General features: G+C 37.3%; 1 protein-coding gene across 1 annotated transcript in view; it reads right to left on the reverse strand.

Annotated features, from left to right (window-relative positions):
• Positions 1-26,389, reverse strand: part of MAOA (monoamine oxidase A) — a 70,502-nt gene that overhangs the window by 34,344 nt on the left and 9,769 nt on the right. Inside the window, exons 2-3 of the mRNA XM_079123494.1 lie at positions 18,028-18,122; positions 12,652-12,789 (exon numbers count right to left, since the gene is read on the reverse strand). Of these exons, the coding sequence (XP_078979620.1) occupies positions 12,652-12,789; positions 18,028-18,122 (233 nt within the window). The remainder of the gene's footprint in view (positions 1-12,651; positions 12,790-18,027; positions 18,123-26,389) is intronic.

Genomic DNA, 26,389 nt, shown 5'->3' on the forward strand with positions numbered 1-26,389 from the left:
ATTGACCTTGGGGGCTCCTCTACAAGTGATGAAATGTAGTGACCATCCACTTACAGCTGAGAACTGTGGAAGGTACAAATCCTTCTGCAATCTAAGTCTTTGTTTTTATCATTTTTATCCTCTTACTATTCTTAGGGCACTCTCCATGAGGTCATATGTATGGGTTGAAGGAGAAGAACCGAAGTGAGATAAATGGTCACCTTGGGAGCCTGAAATAACCCCTGCTCAAGTAGTTTGCTTGTGCCTCCTGAATCTGCTCAGTCTGGGCTCATGGGTATCACTTCCATTTTATAATGGAATGTGATGCATGGCTAACTTTGTAATTCAGTAGAATACAATTTGAATCTATGATTCATTCATATGCAAATTTTGGACTTATGATCACTTGGTCAGTTATTCAATCTATACCAGGACCTGACTATAAGCAAGGAACTGCTTTCCAAATGAAGGGCAGTTGTCAGCAAAAAAGGTCATGTATAGCTTCATTCTAAAATCTTAACAGGTATTTGCTCAAATTTTTCTACTAAAGGTTACCAAAAGCTGAAGACAACACCTTTGTCTACCATGACATTTCCAGTATCACTGGATCTGCTGGGTCAATGAATCAAATGGTGAAGGAGCTCACGCTGAACCTGCTGTGTGACCCTTTCTTATTTTAAACCTCATTAAGAACTGGTTGCTTTATGAATTAATGGGAAAATGTATTGGAACTGCATGTTCCAGTGTGGCTGTGTTACTTCTAAAACCCAAAGAGTGTTCTTCTCACCTCCCCAGGATATAGACTAGGTATAGTAGGGTAGACAAGGGAGGAAAGTGGATATGAAGGAGCAGGTTACAAGATGAAAAAGATACTGTTGTCTTAAATGACACATGATGGAAATTAACAATTCACATCATTTTGCTCTGAATCCATCATGTTTGCTGTCTAGATTCTACCAAGCTTTATTGATTGGGTTATTATTGTTTGAGCCTTATCTTAACTTTAAGATTCGTCCCCCAAGTCAGTATGTTCATATTATAAAGACTGAAAATGCACTAGGAGTTTCTATAACAATGACTCCAGGTTCTATATGTGGGGGGCTAGTAAAGAACTATACTGTGATCCCTCACTTACTGTGAGTGATAAATACTCATATAGAAGGTTTAAGGGAAAATTTATCTGATGCCAAAATCCACATAAATAATGGTGTCTGATGTGTCTAGTACTTGAGTGGAACAGTTGAGACATTACAGAATGGGTGGATAGGCCATTTCAGGAAGGTTTTCTTTGAGAACCTAGAGTTTTAGGAAAGATAGCATTCATTATAGATTTGATATAGATAGATCAGTATTCATACTAAAAAAAGTCAGATTGCAGTGGCCTTGGTTCCTATAGAGTAGTGGTTCTCAACCAAGGAGGATTTGGCTCCCCAGGATATATTCATATATGTCTCCAGATATTTTTGGTTGTCACAACTGGGCAGGGGATGCTACCACACATCCTACAATGTATAGGGAAGGCCCCTACAATGAAGAATTATCTGATCCCAAACATCAATAATACTAAGGTTGAGATATCAGTCTACAGACTGATATACAAATGTGTGTGAATATCATAAACTTTTCAGGGATCCAACCCTTTTCATGTACAGTATTACTGAATTTGCAGAATAATATGCATCATAATCACTCAGGGTGCTTGTTTAAATGCAAAGTATACTAATTCTGTCATTAGACCTAGTAAATCAGTGGTATGGGACCAAGGAATCAATTCCACTGATGATCTAGACCAATGATGGTTATTCTGATTTGCACTAAAGTTTGGTCATTATTATATTATACTGTTTGTATAAAATTACTTTTATTCATTTAGCTATGCATATTGTCAAATTCTCTGAATAGTCAAAATGACTAAAATACTTAATCTTGTAAACTGTTTCTTATTAATCATTATGTTCATTAAACTTCAAAAACTTAAAGGAAATAATCCTTCCTGTTGTGGATGTCCATTTCCTGCATTAATATATATCTGCTCTTAATTTTTTTCTTTAGGAGTCAGTCAATTTATTCTTCTTTCTTATATCCTTGATTTTACTATACCTAGAATTATGCCCTTGATTTCTCTTGCTTTTTATTGCTGTCAAGTAACATGGAATGGTCATAAATGAGATGCATCATAGGGTAATAAATTTGGGCAGCTGTGGATAAATTTAGTAAGTCTGAAAATATCCAGAGGTCTACATTATATATGTATATTAGGCTTTTAAAATATATGTAGAGGTATGTGCATTTGGATGTATGCATTTGTGCATGTATAATTTGCTTAAACCCACCTGGTACCTGGCATGAGACATGGAGTTCATGTCTCTAAGCTCTTGGTTCAGACTCCTCATGTCTCAGTTTCCATGTCAGGAATATCAGTTCTGCAATGTCACTGAGCTGGATCCCCCATTGAGAGTCTATCAGGATATGCTTCTAGACCTGGAGGTTATAGGTCTGAGTGGAATACTGACCAGAGAGAGTCATGGTTCCAAAGATCCTACCTAGTTGCCTAGATCAGAAACCACTTCTGTTTGCTCTAGTCCTGCAGAGAAAAGCCCCCAGCTTTTGCTAGTCATGACACTGCATTTAACTGATTTATGTACGTGTCTCACTTCCCTGACTAGTCTCAATGCACCTGAGAAGAAAGACTATGCTTCACAGGGATTTATATCCCCTACACTGCCTTATGCATAGTGGGGCTCCAAAAAAATTGTTTGTTAAATGAAGGAATAACCCAGCAACTTGGGAGGCTGAGGCAGGAGAATCACAAGTTCAAGACAGCATCAGCAACTTAGCAAGACCCTCAGGAACTTAGCAAAACCCAATCACAAAAATAAAAAGGGCTAGAGATGTACTTGGTGTTCAAGTGCCCTGGGTTCAATCTATAGTATTACAAGAAAAAAAGAAAAAAAATGGGAATGGAATCATTGCTTTTATAGCCCAACTGATATAACATCTAGCTTTCCCAGGCCCCAGAAAGGACCCCACCAATTTCTGCAAAAAAGATTCATTCTTTCTCCACCTCAAATGAAACCTTCTAGTGAATGTCAACTTAGCATTGATTTTTAAATATCAGTTCCACATATGAACTTTTTCCAAAATGATCAGGTTCAACATTGCTATCAAATTGACCAGAATTCATTATGTGTAAAATGATGAAGGGAACAGAAAAAGATGGAAGGTTCAGTTCATTAGAGAACCTAATAAAATCATTTACTATGTTAGTATTTCTCACTGTGATCTTTACAGATATTATAGGAAAATAGGTTCCGTGATCATAAATCTTGGAAATCTTGGTTTATAAACAGGCTTTTTCACTTCCAGACCTCATAGGATTTCTAATTTGCTAATGGGTATCTGGAGTACTTCCAAAACTTATCTACCTAACCCTCTCTACTTCAAAACATTTTCAAGATTGATGTTGTTTAGAGAACTCTCAGGAAATATTTCCCCAGGCATTCTTTCTTCACATTCTGACTGGTCCTGACAGGAGCCCAAGGTACAAAACAGGAAAGAGGAGCCATGATAACCAGAATACTTATTTTCCATGTGCTACCCATGGAAGGACATTCTCATTTGTATCCATTCTGAACAAATGGCTGTATCATCCCAGAACACTGAGTCAAACAGAAGAGATGAAAGGACATTCCTTGCACATCTAGCTAAAACTGCAAATGCCCTGCGGGCTTCTGTGTTAAGTCTGTGTCCTGATCTCTTCCCTCTTTGTCTCCAGACAGTGCAGTAAGAAATTATGTCACAGAAGGTGAAAAGATGAGTAAAGTAGAGCTTGCTAGTTGGGATATTAACTGAGGGCATCCACATTATGTATCATACTGATGGGGCAGATGTAGCCTTGTCCTTCTACTGGATGAAGTCACTTCAATGATGGCTTCAGGATCATGAGAGCAGAGAAAAGATGATGGCATGGGGTGGAGGGGAGAGTGGGTCAGTAGCCATCAAACTCTCAGTACAGTCCTCCTAGCATCTGACTTTCAGAAAAGTATTTTTTTTAATCTAAAGATTGAATGAATTTGTTGATATTCAGGACTATTCCAGTGGTGGGTGCCCAAATAATTATGTGGATTAACAATTGCACCAATGGTCTACTTTTATAACCTGTGGCAGGTCAGCAAATGTGAGCCAGAGATTTCCTCCCATTGTCTCTGAAGATGATTTTTTTTTTCAGAAACATTTATCTCTTGGATACAGTTGTGGAAACTAGGCCACTAGGTACTTTGACAAACACACAACATTAAATATCAGCTTGCAGTTCACCATGTATCATTTCAGTCTAAAAAATTACAGGAGTACTACAGGAATGAAAGGAAATGGATAAGTTCAGTAATCATTTCCTTCGTTTGAAAACCTTTACATGACATTTTAGTCTTCTCAAATGAAAAGAACCCACTTCCATAGTCTTTAGGATCAAAATTCCCATTATAGTGAATGGCCATTAACATTTAAAGTTTCTGTGATTTCATTGAGAATTTTCTTCTGGTTGCATGAAACCCGAACACAAAGCAAAACATAAAATGGAATGCTATGAAAACAGTACTAGGCTGCTTGAATATCAAGTATCAACATTATTATCATGATTTGTCTCTTTTCAGTGTTAAGTTCTGGGTTTGGGAAGATTGGCAATTGACTAAGCTTTCACATCTGTCTTTCTCTCTCATTTCTATAGGACCTTGAGCCAAACAGCCATTCTTACAAATTTCTTTCATCTCTAAAGTAGGAATAACTGTCACTTACTAAAACTCTGAGGTCCATTAGGTCTTCAAAAGGTATTTATTCTTTGAATTCAACTCGGACGTCAAAAAGCTTTGAGTCCATACCTGAGACAGCCACATTGCAGTCATCAGTCCTGTTGGGTGGCAGGATGGGCAACAACAGAAAAGATTTTCTGGCTGGGTCATTGTGGGCTCATGGGACAAGTGAACTTTCCTTCTTCAGAAAGTGCTCAGAATTGACCAGGTATAAGATTCATAGGACATTGGAGAGTTTTTAAGGATTTACCTGTTAGAAGGTAACTGCAGAAGTTTGAAAATTCAGGATCCATGATTGAGCTTTGTGATTGGGGCAGTGCATATGTGCTGTGGGGATGGGATAGAGGTTGCAGATGGGGAAATAGGGAGAAAGAAAAAAGCAAAGAGGGAGGGGGAAGAAAGATATTTTAATCTCCAATAGGTAACCTACATCTAACCTGAGAGGTCAGAACTTCCAGAAGTTAGGTTTTATCATGGAGATGAGAACGATTTCTCCTGGGGAAGCTGCTTACTTAAAATTTCATTCCATTTACAAAGTTCTTTTGGCCATTTGCCCAAATGCCAAGGTCTCACATGAGGAGGTGATTGCAAAGTTCTGCAGACTGAGCATGAGAGAAATTCTTTGCATCTGCCCTACTCCATTTTCTGGGTTGTCAGAGAAGATCAGGCCAAGGTGACTCTAGTACTACTTCTCAGTGAATGGTTAGACAAAATTTCTATAGTGAATTAGCCCCTATTAAAGATGAATGAAAGAGGTGGGTGCTGTGGTGGATGCCTGTAATCCCAGGTGCTCAGGAGGCTGAGGCAGGAGAATCACAAGTTCAAGGTCAACCTGAGCAACTTAGCAAGACCCTGTGTCTCAAAATTTAAAAAAATAAAAATAAGAAAGGTTAGGGATATAGCTCAGTTTTAGAGTGCCTCTGGATTCAATCCAGTACTGAACAAAAATGAAAGAAGGGAAGGAAGTCAGGCATGGTGGTGCATGCCATTAATACCGGTTATTTGGGAGGCTGAGGCTGGAGAATCCCAAGTTTGAGGCCAGGCTCAGTGATAGCAAAATCCATCTCAAAAAGAAAAAAAAAATAAATGGAAGGAATAATAAAAGCGTTTTGTGGGACTGGGATGTAGCCCAGTGGTAGAGCACTTGCCTAGCATATGCAAGGCCCTGAGTTCCATCCCCAGCACTGCAAACAAACAAAAAAACAAACAAAACAAAAAACCATGGTTCTGTGGATAAATGGCAATGATGATGGTTGTACAAAGATGTGAATGTACTTAATGCTACTAAACTGTACACCTAAAAATGGTGATGATGGTAAGTTTAATGTATTGTATTTTATGTATTGTTATTTTGCTACAATTTTTTCTTCTCCTTTATTGATTTCTTTTTAGTTATACATGACAGTAGAATCCATTCTGATATAATTATACAAGCATGGGATATATCTTATTCTAATTCAGAACCCAGTATCTCTTCTTCCCCTTCCCCTTCCCTACTCCCTTCCCTCTATTGATCTTTCTGCCATTTACCTATAGTTATTTTTTAAATTAATTTCTTGTGGAAGAAAAAAAGTGAAAGGAAGACAAAATATTTAACAATTAATCTTGCTTCACTATATTGGGCTGTTGCTTCTGCTGAGTAGAAACTCTATATTTTAGAAACCAAATAGATTTATCCCAGAGAAGTATAGCCATTTCTTCTCCTTTTATCTTTTTCTTTGCTGTGCTGGAGAACAAACCCAGGGCCTCAGGCATGCTAGTCCAGAGCTCTACCTTTGAGCTACCTCCAATCCTAGTGTAATTTTATAAGAGTAATTCTCATTAAGATCTCTGAGAACACACAGCAGCAAATATGGTATTTTCTTTAGAAAATGCGTTAGTGGAGAGTGCCAAATACTATTTTTAATAAGCTACCTCCATATATCTTTTTTCCACATTTTTATTGGTGAATTATAGTTGTACTATTGATGGGATTTATTGTTACATATTTGTACATGTACACACTATAACAATATAATTTGGTCAATATTACTCCCCAGAATTTACACACTCCCTCCCCACCTTACCTCCCTCCCCTTGGTCCTTTCCTCTACTGATCTCCCTTTGATTTTTAGGAGATCCACTCCACCTTTGTTTTCCTCTTCTCTCTCTAGCTTCCAAATATGAGAGAAAACACATGAGCCTTAACCTTCTAAGTTAAATTTATTTTGCTTAACATAATGGTCTCTAGTTCCATCTATTTGCCTGAAAATACCATAATTTCATTTTTCTTCACAGCTGAATAAAACTCCATGGCGTGTATGTACCACATTTTCTTTATCCATATATATTTATATTTGATTTGATAGCTAAATATGTAAATTTTTATAGCCTCTCTTTTTAAAAACTTCTTATAATTGGGAAACTCAAATTATGTAAAATGTCTATAATTACATGTAGATGGCAGGCATTATTAGTAGCATGGAATCAGGATGGATGAATTTAGATATTTAAAAGTAGAGACAGGACAAGCAATATCCCTACAACCACTTAACATATTTAACTTCTTGAATTTCCTTCCAAGAGGTGCTAAAAGTAAAAAATATAACTTCCTTTGGAGACAAAAGAACTGCTTTCCATGAGTTAATATAAAAAAGGTGCTAAAATAAGTTTAAAATTAAATGTCCCTTATTCAAAGGAAACAGTCTTAAGCAAGGGGTCAAAGCACAATTATAACTGATAAGCATTAAAACAAATTAACAAAAAACACATCCTCTGCCTTCTGTATAACCTACTGGTTAAAACTGAGTTCATCTCTTAGCAACCAACAAAATTTAGTTAACATTCCAGGACACACACTTTCTGAAGAGCTTTTGACTTCAGTCATAGGCATAGAAACCAGGAGTAAATGGCTGCAGGCAGAATAGAACTAATACTAGCAAAATTGCTTGCTGAGTTATTAGTATCAAGAGAGCCTTTGTTGTTTTAAATAAGTCTTTATCATGCCATTCTCTTAAAAACAAATGTGTGGTACGTATTTAGAGTCCCTAGTTTTAATTAGAGAGGATGTGAAAAGCAGGGAGAAAGCAAGGATGCAGGATATGTTATTTTTTCCTGCAAAGCAGCTCTGGCAAAATGCCTTGGTATAACTCTGGGCTCTCCCATTCCACACCATTCTCCCTACCTGCAATTGTTTTCTAGAGGAACCCAAAGAAAGTAAAGAAAGGAACTAGGCATTTCCTCTTTCCTTTCTAAGACGTAGCCAGCAAAATTTAATATAAGGTCACCCCAACTTAACAAAACTCACTAATAAAACAAACTAAATGATGAACCATCTTATTTACTAATGCAAGTAATGAATCAGTCTAATAGGCATTCAGGGCCAGCTGTTTCTTTTATCATCCAAAAGAAAAGAAATGACAGAAAACATTTTAAACATATTTAACTGATGCCATTTAAAATCCACCCCTTTTGGGTTAAAGACAACACAATTAATTTATATTAATTTCACAGATAGATATATAATCTTCCAAATAAAGCCATATCCAATTCATAAAATTCATAAAACCTGTTCACTATAGTCATTCCATTGTTATTTATAGTAAGAATGTACTGTATTAGATTACAGAGCCAGGGCTGTCACAAGGCAATGCACAGTGTCACAAAGAAAATTTATATTATTAACCCAATAGCTTATCCTACTAGAAAAATCCATTTTCCCCCAGAAGTGGAGAGAACAGTGAGAGTTGTGATGTTTTTAAATTCTAAATAAGTGGAGTTATTGACAATCTTATCTATATTATTGAACTAAATATCTTGCCTTCATACCCTTTCTGTGATATGGGGCTCAGTAAAGGAGAGCCATCTTTATCATTACTGCAGGAGTGAGGCTGATTTTGAGAGATCAACTACTGCAGTAAAGATTTAAACATGCTATTTGCTGTCTAAAGTGCAGCTGAAGCACAAGTCTTAACACCAAACCTATCATATTCTGCATGTTCGATATTACTATGATGTTAATATGTATGACCATGCAATGGCAACAAGCCAGAAGTTAACAATTACATTCTTTTAAAAATAATTACATTCTTGAAAGCATCCTCAGGCTACCAAACCCAAAGCTACAACAAGATTCCTTTCTCTAGTATGTTATATATGTGACAGTCACATTTGCGTTTTTGTATAATAAAAATATGGTAGAAGTTGAGTAGCTCCCACCTCCAGAAAGGTGAAATTGTGCTTTTTCTTAGAAATAGAACTATCAAGGATGGCATGGACCTAACTTAGAGAAGGATTCAGCAGCAGCAACAAAGAAAGTGACCATAGATACTATCCTTAACATCTCTCTTTCTTTAACTTAGGCACCTGATATAGCAAGAAACATTTCTTTAAGACTTTCCACAGGTTAATTCTCTAATAAAGCTTGAAGCAATGCCCTCTCAAAATATAAAATGATCATACCAGGATTTCTAGAAAGCAGGGTTCCCTATGAAGCCCAGAAAAATCCACTGTCATTGGAAAGCCTGATACTTAACTAATAACACATAACTCATAGGTTCTGTCAGAAAGGTTGGACAGCATATCGTGATTTATTGATAACCTTCAACAGTCAAAATTCTGAAATAGTACTTTCTCATTCTAATTGCAACTTGATTCCATCAAGAACAATGAGGAGGGCTGAGGATGTGGCTCAGTGGTAGAGAGCTTGCCTAACGTGTGAGGCACTGGGTTCAATTCTCAGCACCACATGAAAATGAATAAATAAAATAAAGGTATTGTGTGTCCATATACAACTAAAAAATTTAAAAAAGGATAATGAGGAGTTGAATTACCGAAGCTGGCTGTGGGAACCCTTTTAAAATCCCACCTTAACATCATGTTTTAGAGTGGGCATAGCTGGGAGACTAGTAGGTGCCAAGTTTGAGAATGTACCTATACATTTCCAGTTTTTCCCCAGTTTTCAAAATGTAAATAAAGGAACATGAAACTGGAAGAAGAATAAGAAAGTAAAAGAAGAGTGGTCTTTCTTTTTTTTTTTTCTTTTTTATTTTTTTAATTGTAAACAAATGGGATACATGTTGTTTCTCTGTACATGGCATAAAGGTATACCATTTGTGTAATCATAAATTTACATAGGGTAATGTTGTTTGATTCATTCTGTTATTTTTCCCTTCCCCCCACCCCTCCCACCCCTCTTTTCCCTCTATACAGTCCTTCCTTCCTCCATTCTTGCCCCCCTAACTCTAACCCTAACACTAACCCCTCCCTCCCCCCATTATGTGTCCTCATCCACTTATTAGCGATATCATTCGACCTTTGGTTTTTTGAGATTGGTTTATCTCACTTAGCATGATATTCTCCAATTTCATCCATTTGCCTGCAAATGCCATAATTTTATCATTCTTTATGGCTGAGTAATATTCCATTGTATATATATGCCACAGTTTCTTTATCCATTCATCAATTGAAGGACATCTAGGTTGGTTCCACAATCTGGCTATTGTGAATTGAGCAGCTATGAACATTGATGTGGCTGTATCTCTGTAGTATGTTGATTTTAAGTCCTTTGGGTATAGGCCGAGGAGTGGGATAGCTGGGTCGAATGGTGGTTCCATTCCAAGTTTTCTAAGGAATCTCCACACTGTTTTCCAGAGTGGCTGCACTAATTTGCAGCCCCACCAGCAATGTATGAGTGTACCTTTCTCCCCACATCCTCGCCAACACCTGTTGTTGCTTGTATTCTTGATAATTGCCATTCTAATTGGGGTGAGATGGAATCTTAGGGTGGTTTTGATTTGCATTTTTCTTATTACTAGAGATGTTGAACATTTAAGAGTGGTCTTTCAAAACAGCATCTGCTCATCATGAGTCAAGCTTCAGTGAAACTGGTGGTGAGATACCTTACAATAGATATGTGTTTGGTTAAACAAATATTGGAGGCCCACTCTGTTTTTGTTCAGAACCCTTTTTCATTTCTGAGACCATACATTAGGAATCTGAATGAAGAGCCTGCATTCAAGAATTAATAAAATGTTACTAGATTTATAACCTTGACAAGTCACTTTACCTCTGAACATCAGTTTTCTCATTGCAAAATGAGGATAATCAAGCAGCCTAGTGGGGTAGATATAAGATTCTAATGAGTTCATGCATAAAATGTACTTAGTTGTATGTTTTTTATTCAAAGTAAAATGAAAATCTCTCAATGCCCGACTCTTAGGGACAAAAAGATAATAAGTGTGAATCTGCTTAGCTGACAAGTAATCATCACATTCATTTGCTTCCCAGTTGGAGTTGAGAGTGAATTTCCATGACTGTTTAATTTGTAGTTGATTGCAAAGGGGCAGGCTTCCCTTCTCACATTAAATGTGAGAATGTAAAAGGGCTCAATGAGTATTAGCTGCTATTATTCTTACTACTGTTATTTCTTACTAGCTTAGGGAAATCCCACAGTGGGCAGAAAAGAGAAATCGGGGAAGCAAAAGGTATTTTCCCTTCTGATGGTGCCAACATTGCTAAGAACTTTGTGTACATGTTTAATGCCTGCTCAGGATTGAGTCCAGGGCCTCATGCAAGCTAGGCAAGTGTTCTACCATTGAGATATATCCCAAACTGCCATTTCATATTATTATTATTATTTTTGGTACTGGGGATTGAACTCAGGGGCACTCAACCACTGAGCCACATCCCCAGCCCTTTTTTATATTTATTTAGAGACAGGGTCTCCCTGAGTTGCTTAGCACCTCACTTTGCTGAGGCTGGCTTTGAACTCGTGGTCCTCCTGTCTCAGCCTCCTGAGCCACTGGGATTACAGATGTGTGCCACCGCACCTGGCTGTTTTCTTTAGTCCTCCCTTAACCTCTGAACCAACAGCATTTCCAAAAGCTACTGGTTTGTTTTTTTACATTTGTCACTGCCAGACTCTCCCAACTATCTCAAACCACATGGCTATCAGAGTTTGCCATGATTCCTGATCTGCTTGGGCATCATTGTGCACACATCACTAGTGTCTTTAACTCCCAGGATACTCCCTAAGTGCTGTAGCCTCCAGACCCACAGTGACTGCCTGCAGTGGAGTCAGGGAGAGATGTGTCTGTTGATAAATGATGTGGTTTCTGGCATGGGAAGCCTGCTATTAGAATGAGTAAATGTTCCCTGCCCTACTGATGTAAGTTCCAAGAAGTGGGCTGCAATGTCAGATAGGAAACTTAATTTCTCAAGGCACATTTCCAGATTCCAGTCACCCATGTTTACTTCAATGAGAAAGAATAACAGTGACAACAGCTGCTGTTTCTTGGGTAGATATGAACAACTCAAGTTTAAACAATCTCTTGTTTAAACAGTCAGAAAATGCACTAGACTTCAGGAGCTAGACTTCCTGAGTCAGAGCCAAGTACAAAGGAAATTATCAAGTGCTCAAAGACATCTAGCTAAGAATGAGAAGGAAGGACTAGTTCAAAGGTTAAAAAAGTAGCCTCAAACTATTGGGTTCCTTGGGGCCTTAGAGATGGCTCCTAAATGACTCAGGAGTTGCCTGGGGTAGTATATGTATGTGTGTGTGTTGTGTATGTGTGTAAGCACGTCTGCAGGCACCCTTAACCCTGGGGCTCTGCAAATGTATTAGGAAGGGGAATGGAGGTATAGCTTGTAAGAACCATAGAGGGCAAGAGGACCAAGGTGAGACATGATCTCCCACAGTGCTTCCAGGAGTCATTAGCAATTTTTTAAAATGAAAAAAAGAAAAGAAAGGTAGAATAACACTTTAAAGTTGAGAGCCTAATTTTTTATGATTGCTTTGAGACAAATACCAACAAACACACAAATAAAATGTTTTCTTAAGTAAAATGCTCCCCCACTGGTCACCTGGATAAAAAGTTAGACTTACCCTGACATACTGAACCAGACGCTCATTGATGTTCACTTTGTAAGTCTGTAGACCCAGCTCCTTAGACAAACGTAAGATTCTGTTCTGGGTTGGTCCCACATAGGCTCCACCAACGTCTACCCAATTAACATGCTCATTCTGCAGAAGGAAAAAGTGGTCAGAAGGCTTTTGTTAAGAATCAGAAATAAAAAGTCTTTATGTCTCATAAAAAAGAACTCCATTTATTTTGCAAACTTAAATTGTGCCTTACATCTCCCTTACAAAGTACAACTGAAAGTAGTAATCATTTTCCCTCAAGAATTGGGGCATGACATTGTCTGACACTTGACTAAGCACCTTCATTTGTAGAACTGCTGGTGTGGCTGATACAGCAATACAACATGTAGGGAATAAAGAACTCTGTAGTAAATCCTGCCAGTCTAGATCCTCTGCAAACCATTTAAGATATTATGTATGCTTTTATCTGGAGTTATTGCTGGAGGAACCACCCAGAGAGTTATTAGAGCTAATTCCCTGATTTCTACCAGACAAAATCTTAAATCAGCTCACACTGCTGGGTTCTTGATGATATTTTAAAATACTTCCATGGAAGAATACATCATGGAAAAATAATATTAAAAAGCATAAAAATATTCATATATCTACTAAATTATTTATAAATATGCAAGTTCTCAAACTGAAATTGTTTTCTTTTCCTTTCCTAACTGCATTTCTCTACTTTTTTTCACTTACTAACACATTTCCCAATGATTTGATCAATAAATTAAATGTTGGTGAACTATAATTCTTCTATGTTTTTGTAATAACTTCTTATGGGTCTATTCTATTTCTATTTTGTTGTTTATATCAGTTCTCATGTGTGAATGTCACCTTTTTTCCTTGCTTACCTGATTATTTTTTATTGTGTGGTACTCTACATACTTGAAAAACATGCAGAAGTAATTTGAATCCTAGGAAATATCTTTCTCAGATAGGATTTATGTTTGTTTCTACCCAGCACCTGAGACACTAACCATCATTAAAAAAAAAAAAACTTTATTCCTTTTCAGTGTCAAGATGATTTAAAACTGGGTCGAAATGCATATGTGGCCTAGTACTCTTGCAGTTCACCATTAGTCCTAAGATGAAGCCCAACCCAAAGCAAGGGGTTAACCAAAACCTCCCCCACATACACACAAACTTTGTTGGGCTCTGGAATTGGCATTCTATTATTCTAGCTTCACAAAACTATCAAAAGAACTGCTCAGTCTCCCAGCAACACCTTCAGTGGTCAACAACTCCCTCTAACACCCAGGAAAAGGTAGGTCAAACTTTTTTGCTCCTGGCCCAGTGATTCTTCACTACATTGTTAGCTCTCTGGTTCTCTGATGCTTTGAAGATGTCTGAGTGTACACATGTGCACATGTGTGTATGTGTGTGTGCAGTGTAATTCCTCTAGTCTCTGTGTTTTGTTACAATTTAGCCAATTTGTTATTTATAGAAAAAGAGTACTTCTGGCAGAAGGAAGAGTCAGTGTAAAGACTCTAAGGCAAAAGTATACTTGGTATGTTTAAGAAATAGCAAGAGGGTCAATGTGGTTAGAAGAGAGTGAGCAAGGAAAAGATATAAGGAAAAGAGATAAGGTTAGTGAATCTATTGGGAAACAGGCCAGGTAAAGCCTCACAGGACATTGTATGGAGTTTGATTTCTACTCTAAGTGACAAGGTGAGCCTTTGGAAAATTTTGAGCACAGAAATGCTAAGGTCTGACTTAGATTTGAAAGTCTTACTCTTGCTGCTGCACTAAGAATTGATTATTGGGAGCAAGAGTGACAACAGGGAAATCAGGTGGCTACTGTGGTCATCTATCCTGGAGATGATGGCAGCTCCTGCAAGGAGGTAGCAGTGAAAGTGGGGGGAAGTACTGAATTCTGAATATGCTTTGAATAAAAGGCAAGAGAATTAACTGGAAGAATACAGTAGGTCTGGCAGTGTTAAGTATGACCCCAAGCGTTTTCAGAGTTGCCATCTGATGTGGGGAAGGTTGCTGGAGTAGCAGTCTCAGTGAGAAAGGTAAACATTTAGTTTGGGATAGTTGCGTTTGAGATGCCTATTCAATATCCAGGAAATATACAAATGTCTAACTTCCCTGTCAGATCTGTACAGTATATATATTTTTAAATAATTTTTTTAATTTTTACAGGGTATGGTATATTTTATTCATCATTTTTCTTACTTCAATGAAGGGAGTTATTCAGGGTCACCATGCTGCCACAATAGCAGAAACAAAATGCTTCTTTAATCTGTCCACCATAATCCTTATGTTTTCTTTTACCAACTTTCAGTGCTGTCCTCCAAACTTCTAGTCTCCAACTTCCATTTAAAGATTGGAGAACAAGGACTCCAATAAATTCCTAGTCTTTAATAAAGACAGCAAGAGGACTCTTGAGAGTTTCCAAATGTCTTTAGAACACTGACAATCTCTTTAAAGTGAATGATCCTAATTGAAGTAGTAAGAAGAGTGAGACGTTTTACAGAATGGTTTTTACGAAGCAGAAACATTCTATGTGTGGTGTTCTGGGTTCAGCACTAGACGACACTAGAAATGAAATACAGTATTCTGCTATGTCGCACCTCTGTCTTTATGGCCTTTATTTAGATCTTATTACTCAGCCTTTAAGGAGGCCACCAAGATGTAAGAATGTTAGCAAACAAATACACCATCGTTTTGGGGCCTTGGAGGCATTTCAACTATATTAATTTGGCTCTGAAAAATCATGGAGGATCATATTAAGAAAAAATGGGAAGTTCTGAACTAATGGAAAATCCATACAAATAGTTGTCAGGTGGAAATACCATCTTTGACATATCAGTACTTAAAGATGTAAAATAGATTTTATGACATCTTCTGCAAAAATTATCCTAATTGGTAATGCTACTAGAATCAATTTTAACAATATATGATTCAGTTTCTCATTAAATACCATTTTTTCCTTTTTAAAAGCCTTCTATTTTTTCTAGCCATATGAAATAATAATGCTAAGTGGTAACTTCAAGCATTTCTGAGATTCCTTTCTCATAAACCTAAGAGGTACATGATATCATGCTGAATATGCACTAATGGTTCCTGTCAGGTGCTGACATATATAAATGATGCAGCATGTCCAAGCAGCTTAGGCCAATAACATAGATTGGGGCAAGCATGTTGGATTTCTCATTTCCCTTATGCAAAGAAACTTGTTCTTAACTGAAAATCTGCAACATGACTGATGCTCCTATTTAATAAGCAAAAGGTTTTAGAGATAAGAAAAATAGGGATAAGGCACAACTTAATAACTACCTACAAAATGAAGGAGTATTTTTCAGAAAAACGACAGAAGAATCATATCTACTAAGGGCATAAGGCAGAATATGCAACCATTATTTTGCACTACCACACACTGTTTAGAATCTGAAGATAAAGGGAGATGAGAAAGCTGGGATGTGAAGTGCTAACAGGACCTACCCAAGACACCATGTCAGGTCAGTACAGGGGTTAGAATTCTAGTGTCTTCACTCCCAAACCTATGGCAGACTGTATCCAAAGAAGTACTCAGAAATTTTCCAAATAAACAATCTCAATTGACATTAAGTTAAACAAGTATGTATATACCAGAGAACAGCACATCTGTAGACTCTCTTAGGGAGCTAGTCAAAATGCAGATTTAGATTCAGCAGGTCTGAGGTATGGCCTAAAATTCTGTATTTCCATCAAAGTGATGTCAAGGCTGCAGGTTCAAAGATCCCACTTGGAATAGCAAGGCTATGGAACACTGTTAGAACTAATTAAAGTGGGAAAAGGTCTCAGATAAATCTTCACATATCTAGCAAGATAGGACCCAAATGAGAGAAAGGGCATGGCATGGTGTGACTTAAAGAGTTCATAGTTCAAATGTCATCAGTTGGCTATTGCAATAACCATTAGGATTCCCTTTCCCATGCTTGATTACACTCTGCAGTCTGGAAATATTCAATGTCAGACTCTCTTACAGCTGAGGGTACCCATGTGACCCAACTCTGTCAAATGAAACTGAAGCTAATGTCTACCTGAATCTTCAGGTAAAGGTCATTATCTTTTCTGCCCTGAAAGAGGACCCAATGCTTAGAGTCACAACATCCACCTTGTTACCAGAAGGCAATATAAGTCAACATGCAAAGAATGACAGAGTGGAAGGACAGCAATAGCCTAAAGCCTTGATGACAAAGCTGAAACCCTGTGTGACTTCTGTGAAATTATTGAATATTTGCTTGGCCTAATCCACTGCTATTATCATTGCCTAGGCCATTCTATTATCATTCTAACTGATCCATCTTCCACTTAGATATGTGCATCCTCTCTTTCCAGTCAATTCAGCAAGTCTGTATTTTTTTCCCCTTTCTGCTGATCCTCACACAGTCTTTACCACTCATATTTGTTCTAGCAAAGGGTCTCATTAATGACTTTCTAATTGCAAAATTCAAGGGCCTCTTCCCTGCCTTCATTCTTTACCATCTGACTCTGTTGAGCATCCCTTTCTTTCTGTTTCCTTCACTGACTGGTGTAGCACTGCTCTAGTCTAGTCCTCCTCTTCTGCCTCTACAACTTCTCTCTGGTTCCTTCTGTCTCTGCCCACCCCCTCTTTAATCTGTATGCTCACTAAACATCTATCTTTGGCCCTATTTCTTCCCACCCTGAATCCTCTCCCTGTGTACTTCCATCAGCTCCCACAGATTTGGCCGTTTGCAGACACACTAGTAGTAAATATTTTAGTAAAAAATATAAGTGAGCATTTTTCCAGAATGGTATAAAAAGGACAGTGGTTTAGCAAGAACTGTGGTTTCTCCTCATATTATCCAGACCCATATTGAACAAAAAAGGCAAGGGAAAAGTTGCACAAAAATACATACATTTATTCCTGCTTACTGTGACCATCACACTTCGTTCATCTGAGTACTGCTGAATAAATAAACAAAGAGCCTACACTGTGTGAGTGTGTGTGATATGTGTGGGTATGCATATGTGTGTGTGTTTGGGGTGTACAGTCACTTCCAGTCCAGCAAAACCATAGCCCTACCTGAGACATTACATACTTGACGATTTTGGTCTCTAGTTTCGAAATTATGACACTGTATTAAAGTTATTTGTTCATACTTGTTGTCTTCACTAAAACATGAGCAACTGAAGGTCAGAGGCTATCATTGTTCAGTGAGTGCTTGTTGATGAGAATGACCCTTTGCTTCATGAAGTAGATAAGGGCTTTGGAGGGCAAATGGCTTAACTGCATGAATTCTTGAGATCTCCTCCAGTGCTGTGACTTCCAAAGGTCCCACTTACAGTTTTGAGTGAGATAAATCATATGTAAGTACTTTAATCACTTACCCTCACAGTGTATGTTCTTCCTCCAACTCTGTCCCGAGCTTCTAAAACCAAAACATTAACTTCATGTTCAGATAAGAGTTTGGCAGCAGCCAATCCTAAAGGAAAAACAAAAGAGAACTATTAACATCTAAATGGTAGACATGTAAGATTTAACCAGGTCTACCCATAAAACGAGTGCAGGGCATTGTGCACACTCCATTGACTTTGATGTTTTTCTAAGAAATTCTGATCACACTGATGAACTGAATTTTATTATTCAGTTATTGAATTTTACTAATTATTTATTTTATTATCTAACATAAAGGATTCAAAAATCTCCTAATTCAGTCATCTTGTGTTTCAGTTTGGTTGACAAAAATGTAATAATTTTGATAATGTGTATCCTGTTTTCTGGTAATAATCAAATTATATTTAGGGAATTCTCTAAGTCCCGCTTCCAGAAATCCTGATTGTATAAACAGAAATGTATGTTTTCCTGAAGATTCTCCCTGGTTACACCGGTTCTCAGCACATCTATGATTAACTTAAAATTCCTTATCATTACCTATTATGATTTATATTAAGATTACCCTCTTCCTAGATCTAGTGTCCCTCACTAGATTTTAAGTTAACAAAACACAGGAATCATGGCTTAATACTTTATTCAAAGGGTTCAAACAAAGCTGAGAACAGGTTTTCATCTGTAAATAAATGCTTTTAATAAAGATATTTTAACATAGTAAAATCAGAAAAGTTGAGCACATGTAGTAGATTAATATTATATCAAGAGTGCCTGATACCACAAGAGTGGTGGCACCCACCTGTAATCCCAGCTATGTGGGAGACTGAGGCAGGAGGATCACAAGTTTGAGGCCAGTCTGAGCAAATAGGTGAGACCCTGTGTCAATTTTTTTTAAAGAACTGGGGATGTAGCTCAGTGGTAGAGTGTGTGCCTACCATGTTGAGTCTCTGAGTTTAATCCCCAGTGGCATAACTAACATAAATAAATAAATGACTGATTGTTTATTTACATTGACCTTGATCTGATCACTTAGTAAGGAATTATTTGTTGGGTCTCTACCATAAAGTTACTCTTTCATTCCCATTTCTATACTGTACATTTTGAAAAGAAGGTTATGCATAGACCATATCTAAGGCGTGGCAGTTATATTCTATATCTTTGCAGGTGTCAGTAAGAAGGATTATGGGCATGGAGATAAAAAATGCAGATGTAAGGAAGATGAGATTAAGTAAAAATGTAGTCCTAAGTATGAATAGGAATTTTTGGTATCATATCTGGATATAGTCAATACAAATATTTCCTCATCCCATCCAATGAGAAGGGCTAGAAAAAATAACCTACCCAGTAGCAATGAGCATTCCAAACACTTGGATTTTGATTTCTAAAATTTCAATTATCATTACAGTGAACTGAGGCTTGTAAACTATTAATATATCTGAGGCAGGAAATATACACAATGAGCCTGGAACATACTAGAAAGCAAGAAGACTGTCAGAGACTACTAAGATTATGTCAAAAAGATGCAAGAGCCTATCTGTATAAACTTCCACTGTCCAAAGTTGGAACAATTTGAGTACCAAATAAAGATAACTACAGCAACTTAAATACATGAGTTCATAACAATGCCAAAGAAGCAAAAGCTCTCATTGGCTGCCTTTGGAGAATTATAAGAAATTAACATCATTTTGAAAAATTATAAACAAAAGAATCTAACATTTATTAGCAGGACCTGTAGGTGCCCCTGGAGGCATCTCGCCTTTATGGTAGCCTGCAGATTCATGTTAGATGTCTTCCCTCATTGCCTGTCACACCCATTCCTTGGAGTATATTTCATTATTCCCATATTCCAGATAAGAAAAACAAGTGGCTGATATGACCATAACCAAATCAAAAAGCAAAGGATCTGATTTCTCATACCCTACATGGAGCCTTATGAAACCTAATCTAGCATGTAACTCCAAATGAGTTTGGTGAATGCATTTCAGGGCCAACAATAAACACACATTACTCAGAAGACAAAAAGAAAAAGGTTAAGCGGGCCTACTAAGCCAGCATAATGACTATACAAGTGACAAATATCTTTTTGCAGTTTGGATAGAATTAAATCAAATAAAAAATGTGACAGAAGTGGTTGTTTTCATGTTACAGAATAATGATTAACCCTATTTCAGCAAGGAAAGTTTGAACTCATAGTTTAAGAAACATGGATTATGCCAAGTGTGGTGGTCAACACCTGTAATCCCAGCTACTCAGCAGACTAAGGCAGGAAGATTGAAAGTTGAAGGCCAGCCCCAGCAACTTAGGGAAACCCTCAGCAACTCAGTGAGACCCTGTCTCAAAATTTTAAAAGGGCGGATGGGGATGTTGAGCAATTAACTAGTATGTGTGAGGCCCTGGGTTCAATCCCCAGTAATGAGGGGGGGAAGGAAAAAAGTATGAAATATGTTTAAAATATTTTAAAAGGGTTTTGGGAAAATGGTTTTAAAAAGGTCTTAGATTTTTAAAGGGAAGATTTAATTTATTTAAGAAAATTCACTGGAGTTGGCTCCCTGTCTTCATGGGTTCTTCATCCTCTGATTCCATTGCTTTAAAATATTTTTAATTACATTTGTACTGAACATGTACAGATGTTTGTTGTCATTATTCCCTTAACAGTACAGTAAGACAACCATTTACTTAGAATTTACATTGTATTATGTATTGTAAGTCAACTACAGATGACTTAAAGTATACGAGAGGATTTCATAGGTTCTATGCAAATACTTACCCATTCTATGTAAGGAACTCGAGCATCCTAGAACCAATCACTCTCAGATACTGAGGGATGATTGTATGTGTAAAACATATTTCTTCTAAGATGTTAAATATATGTGTAATTTTTTAGTTGCATGTTCATTGTGAAGAAGACACTGATACTGAGCGTTGTGGCACACACCTGTAATCACAGTGACTCAGGAGGCTGAGACAGGAAGATCACAATTTCAGGACCAGCCTCTGCAACTTAGTGAGACCCTGTCTCAAAAAAAATTTTTTTAAAGGGTTGGGAATGTAGCTCAGAGGGAAAGCACCCCTGAGTTCTATTCACAAGTATAAAAAAAAAAAGACACTGATAAGGAACTTTCATGATAATAGAGTGGCTGGGAAAATACACAATAGTTATTTTTGAATTCTCATTAGGTCATAAACAAAACACAGGCGAACCCTTACAGTCCAGAAAAGCTTGTCTAATAATGGTGGCTGTTGGTTTGAGTGGACAGAAACTAGAGATGATGTCTACTTTTAGGCATAGGTCTTAGATTATACTCTCTAACTCCTTTTTATATATATTTTGTGTATCATTATGCATTCCACCTTCTCCTTGTCACTATAAAATTCAAAGATTACCTATAGAAAAAAAAAAGTATACCTGACTTCATGGATAATCTTGCAAAATGTTTATTTAGCACATTTTTGGTAAATGCACTCAAATTGTTTGGAAAGGTTCTTAAATTTGAAGACAAGTCACCATAAAATGTGACTAATATAAAAATAGATTTTGTAGTCAATGTTTACTTTTTCACATTTATTATTAAAAGAGAAAAAATCTCATCTTAAATCTCATTTCATTTTGTTTCAAAGTAATATAGATTTAAAGCAAAACTAAGAGCATTGTGTATTATAACTTTTCCTTTCTTTCCTTTTTCCATCAATTGAGGGTCACATAGAATCTACAGTAAGAAACCTGCATCCCCATCAAGGTAAGGAAAGATAGAGGTATGGTGTTAAATTATTAACAACCTGGATGGGGGTGGGGGAAGACACCTGTTTTGCAGCATTCGGGTTTCCATGGTATGTATGTAATGTATATGCACACACACACACACACGCAGTGTGGATTTCAGACCATGAGTGTGATTTCACACTACAACATGATAGTGTATTAAATGAGCAAGTATTTATGATATTCACTGTGTCATAGGATCTGAGGGAAAGAGGTTCATTGGACTACATCTAAAGTGTCTGAGTGTCAAAAGTCTGTGATTCCCTCTCATGTACTTTTGAGGGAAGAGATCTAAGTGGGCAATGGCAAAATCTATGGAACCCTCTCTGAAATAATGGCAAACAGAGGTCATTAGGAGAAATGATCCCAGGACCCACAAGTGTTCTCTGGTTTTGAGAGTAGAGAGCCCAGAGAAACTACAGTTACAAATAAATGAGAGAGAGAGAGAGAGAGAGAGAGAAAGTACATTCACAAAGAATTTGGTTTGTTAGGGTCTTATGGTGTGAATAAGGTGATCTGATCACTTTCAAATGCAAAAACTTGAAAACTGTGGGTCATGGTATAGGCAAATGTTTAATCATATTACAGTATTGTATTTTTATCTGTTTACTTATTTTTGTGTTACTGGGGAATAAACCTATGGTTGCTCTACCACAACCATACATTCCAGTCATTTTTATTTTTCAGACAGGGTCTTGCTAAGTTGCTAAGGCTAGCCTTGAACTTCATGATCCTCCTACTTCAGCTTCCCAGGTGGTTGGGATTATAGGCATGCACCACCATGCCTGGCTTGTCACAGTATTTTAAATAGGCTGATAAGTTAAAAATAATACAATTCTTCTCCTGATGTCACTCTCTTCAATCATTTGGGTTTTACAGAAACCAAAATATTACAGAATTTCTTAGAGAGGGTTTTTTTTTTTTTATAGCAAGTTTGCTAAAAGCACACCCCATTGACAGTTCAGGCAATGCTAGCCCTGGTTATTAGAACAGGAGAGCCTGGGTGAGAGGTTGCATGCAGCCAGCAGAGGTGTTGCCATGGCAACCTCAAACCAAGCTCCAGCTTCTTAAAGCCACTGCTCATGGAAACTGTGTTCCCACAGATTCTACAGTATTTACAACATTATGGAATGGCTTTTGTCCCCAGAGAAATGATATAGGACACCTTGGGATTTAATATCTGTGATGAACCCCTCAAGAAAATTATATTTTTCTCCCTGGGTAATAAATCTCAGGCATCCTTTTAGGGTGAAACCTATCCCTGCCTCCCCTACCTTGCCAAGTTTCCTTTTTTTTTCTTATTTCTTTAAGCAAATTCACATTGGCAGAGGAAAAGAAGAAATTCCTCCATTGACTCATGCCACCCTTTCCAGTTCGTGTATACTTTCTGATTTTTCTTCTATAACACATGATCTGTTGTCTCCATTTCTTGCCTACAGCAAATCATGAAAAGTTGGGCACAGTGGCACATGCCTGTAAGCCCAGCATCTCAGGAGGCTGAGGCAGGAGGATCACAAGTTCAAAGCCAGCCTCAGAAAAAGCAAAGCACTATGCAACTCAGTGAGAACCTGTCTCTAAATAAAACCAAAAGTAGGGCTGGAGATGTGGCTCAGTGATCGAGTGCCCCTGAGTTCAATCCTTGACCTGCCCCCCCCCCAAAACAATGAAATATGGTGTATTCCTCATGAAAAATGCACTCAGTGGCCACACTGTCAATGTAGACAAACAATATAGTCACCTGTCATACTCTGTTTCAACTATCTTTATTTTTCTCCTTAGAACACATTATTACCTGGCACCATGCACATATGCACATACACACACTTCCTGTAATTGTTTAATTAAGCCACTATGAAAGTAGAGTCTTCGCTTGTTGTTGCTTACTGCTATATTGCGAGAGTCTGGCACACAGTGTACAATCAGGAAATATTTGTTAAAATAATTTATTAATGAATGGAGTCTTATTCAGAGATTGCAATTCAAAAACCCTCACAAATTCAATGGTATGTGATCCTACTGAAAGGCATTCACAGCTAAAAAAAATCCTATAATAAATTAGCCAAATAAAACATAACTGGGGCAGAGTCTTATCTTATTCTCTTAATATTTTCAGTACCTTTGGGGGATTGGTTCCAGGATGCCCATGGATACCAAAATATGTGGATACTTAAATAAAATGATGTCTAATTGCATATAACTTACGCTCATCCTCCATATACTTTAAATCATCTCTACATTACTTATAATACCTATTATAAAGCCATGTACATAGTTATTATAGTATACTGTTTAAGGAATAATGATAAGAAAAAGTATGTACATGTTCAGTACAGATGACATTTTTTTCTCAAATGTTTTTGTCCAAGATTAGTTAAATCTGCAAATGTGGAACCCATGGATACAGAGGTTGTGGAAGAGTTCCCACTATAGAGTGTATGATAATCCTAGGCAAGTTTCTCCAGGCTTTTTTTTATCTGTAAAAGGAGAGAATAGTGGTTCTTACCTGGTGGCTAATATTAGGATTAAACAAGATAACATAATTACTCAGGTTACCTGTATGTAGTAAATGTTCCATCATTATGAGTTGTTATCATTATCATTATTTTTGAGGTCTCTGATGACCTGTTTTCTAAGACTTGAGGTTTTGTTCACCCTTAAACTTCTTTATGCTATTCTAGGTTGTGTTGATCACCTTTTGTAATTTCAGGTACTATCTTAAGTAGTACTTCCCTGGTCCTGATTTCTCTAACACAGGTTTTCCTAAAGGGTACTCTGTGGGAAAGAACTTCCTTGGGATGTACATAGGATTTCTCAGGGTTGTTCTTTAAGATAAATACACGAACAAGTTCATTGTGTTCCAGAGTATAATAGTGGAATATAAAAGGTGCTATGGAGACACTATAGCCAGCTTGCCAGGGATTTGGGAAGACTTCCAGACCTTTGGCCATGACTAGCTTGGTACCATGCTTACAGTGACAACATAATGGCACTAAAGTCAGAAATTATGCAGTAATGCCCACCATTACCAATTTTATTTAACTTCATATGGCAGGTACTAGCCAATTATTTTAGAACCTTCACCAAGTATCATAAACCTAGCTGAATTCATCCCTTCATCCATTCAGACAACAAATAACATTGTGCTCCTACTAGGACCTAATCACTGTCCTAGATGTTGTGATGCAGGGGTGAATATAAACAAGCACTGACAGATCTTATATTCTAGTGGGAAGATAGACAAATATTAAGTGTTATGAAATATTAATGAAGTATTAGTACTATGAAGATAAATCAAAATAAGGGGAGAGTGCAACAGTGGTGGGGAGTGATTTTTTACATAGGGTCATCATTGAAAGCCTCTTAGAAGTGACATTAAAGCAGAGACTTTAATGAAGTAGGGAAGTGAGCCATGCAAGTATGTGGGGGAAGATAAAAACAAGGCTGATGTGCTCAAAGAACAACAAAGAAGTTCACACAGCCAAAGGGGAATGAGTAAGAAAATGAGACCAGACTAAAAAGAGACACAATGACATCACACCATGTACATTTTGGCAAAGTCTCTGGGTTTTGGTCTATGCCTGGAAGGAGAGCCATTGAAGATTAAAAGTAGATGGGTGATTTATCTTATCTTTTTAAAAGACCATACTGGTTGCTGTGAGGAAGCAGACAATAAAGGCAAAGAGAGGAAGGAAGGAGGGAGACTAAATAAGAGGCAGATCTCTGGGAAAGAGATCATGGTGTCTTGGACAAGGGCAAAAGACAATTGTTTGAATGAGGGTGGTTGTGGTTGTAGTGGAGGGAAGTGGTCAGACTCAGGATATATTTTGAGGCTAACCCAGCAAGGCTTGCCATTCGAATGACTGTGGTGTAAGGCAAAAAACAGAAGTCAAGAATGACTCCGAGATTTCTGACCTGGGCAACTAGGTAAATGATGGTGCCACTTACTAAGTTGGAAACAGCCAGGGTAAAATGAATTATGGGGAAAGAGCAAGTGTCTTGTGTGAGAAGTATTGGTTGAGATGCCTTAAGAGGCTAAATGTGTGTTATAAACTTCTTGAGAACAGAATATATATATATCTTTGTATTCCTAGAATAGAGCCTGCTAAGTTTCGGGTATTAAAATGTTTGTGCAACAATAGAAGAACCATATGCTAAAAAATGAAAACAATGCTCATGAGGATGAGGGCAACAGGGAAATGTCTAATGCTGCTTAGATTGTCTTTATCTGAAGCAACCAAGACAGATTGACAAGAATAGGGTGTCAGGTCATTTTAACCTTTATGCATTAGTCAGCGGATTTTAAATATTATTAGTACAGTTTTTGATCTTTAAACCAGTATTGCACTTTCTAGCATAAGAGAACAGAGAATATCAATGTACATATAAACTTGTTCCTGATACATACACCATTCCTATTTATCTATTGAACTATCTAATCTACATCTATATCCATCTGCACTTTGTGCTTCTTTTCAGAGAAATCATTCTATGCTTTTGAAAAGGTCAAAGCTTATAATCCTTCACCTTTAATGAACTAAACAGATAGGGTTGTCTCAAATGATAAATATAAGAAAGCTAACAATTAAGTTCAATTTGCCCTG

Source organism: Sciurus vulgaris, assembly GCF_902686455.1.
Source record: "Sciurus vulgaris genome assembly, chromosome: X".
Lineage (NCBI taxonomy): Eukaryota > Metazoa > Chordata > Mammalia > Rodentia > Sciuridae > Sciurus > Sciurus vulgaris.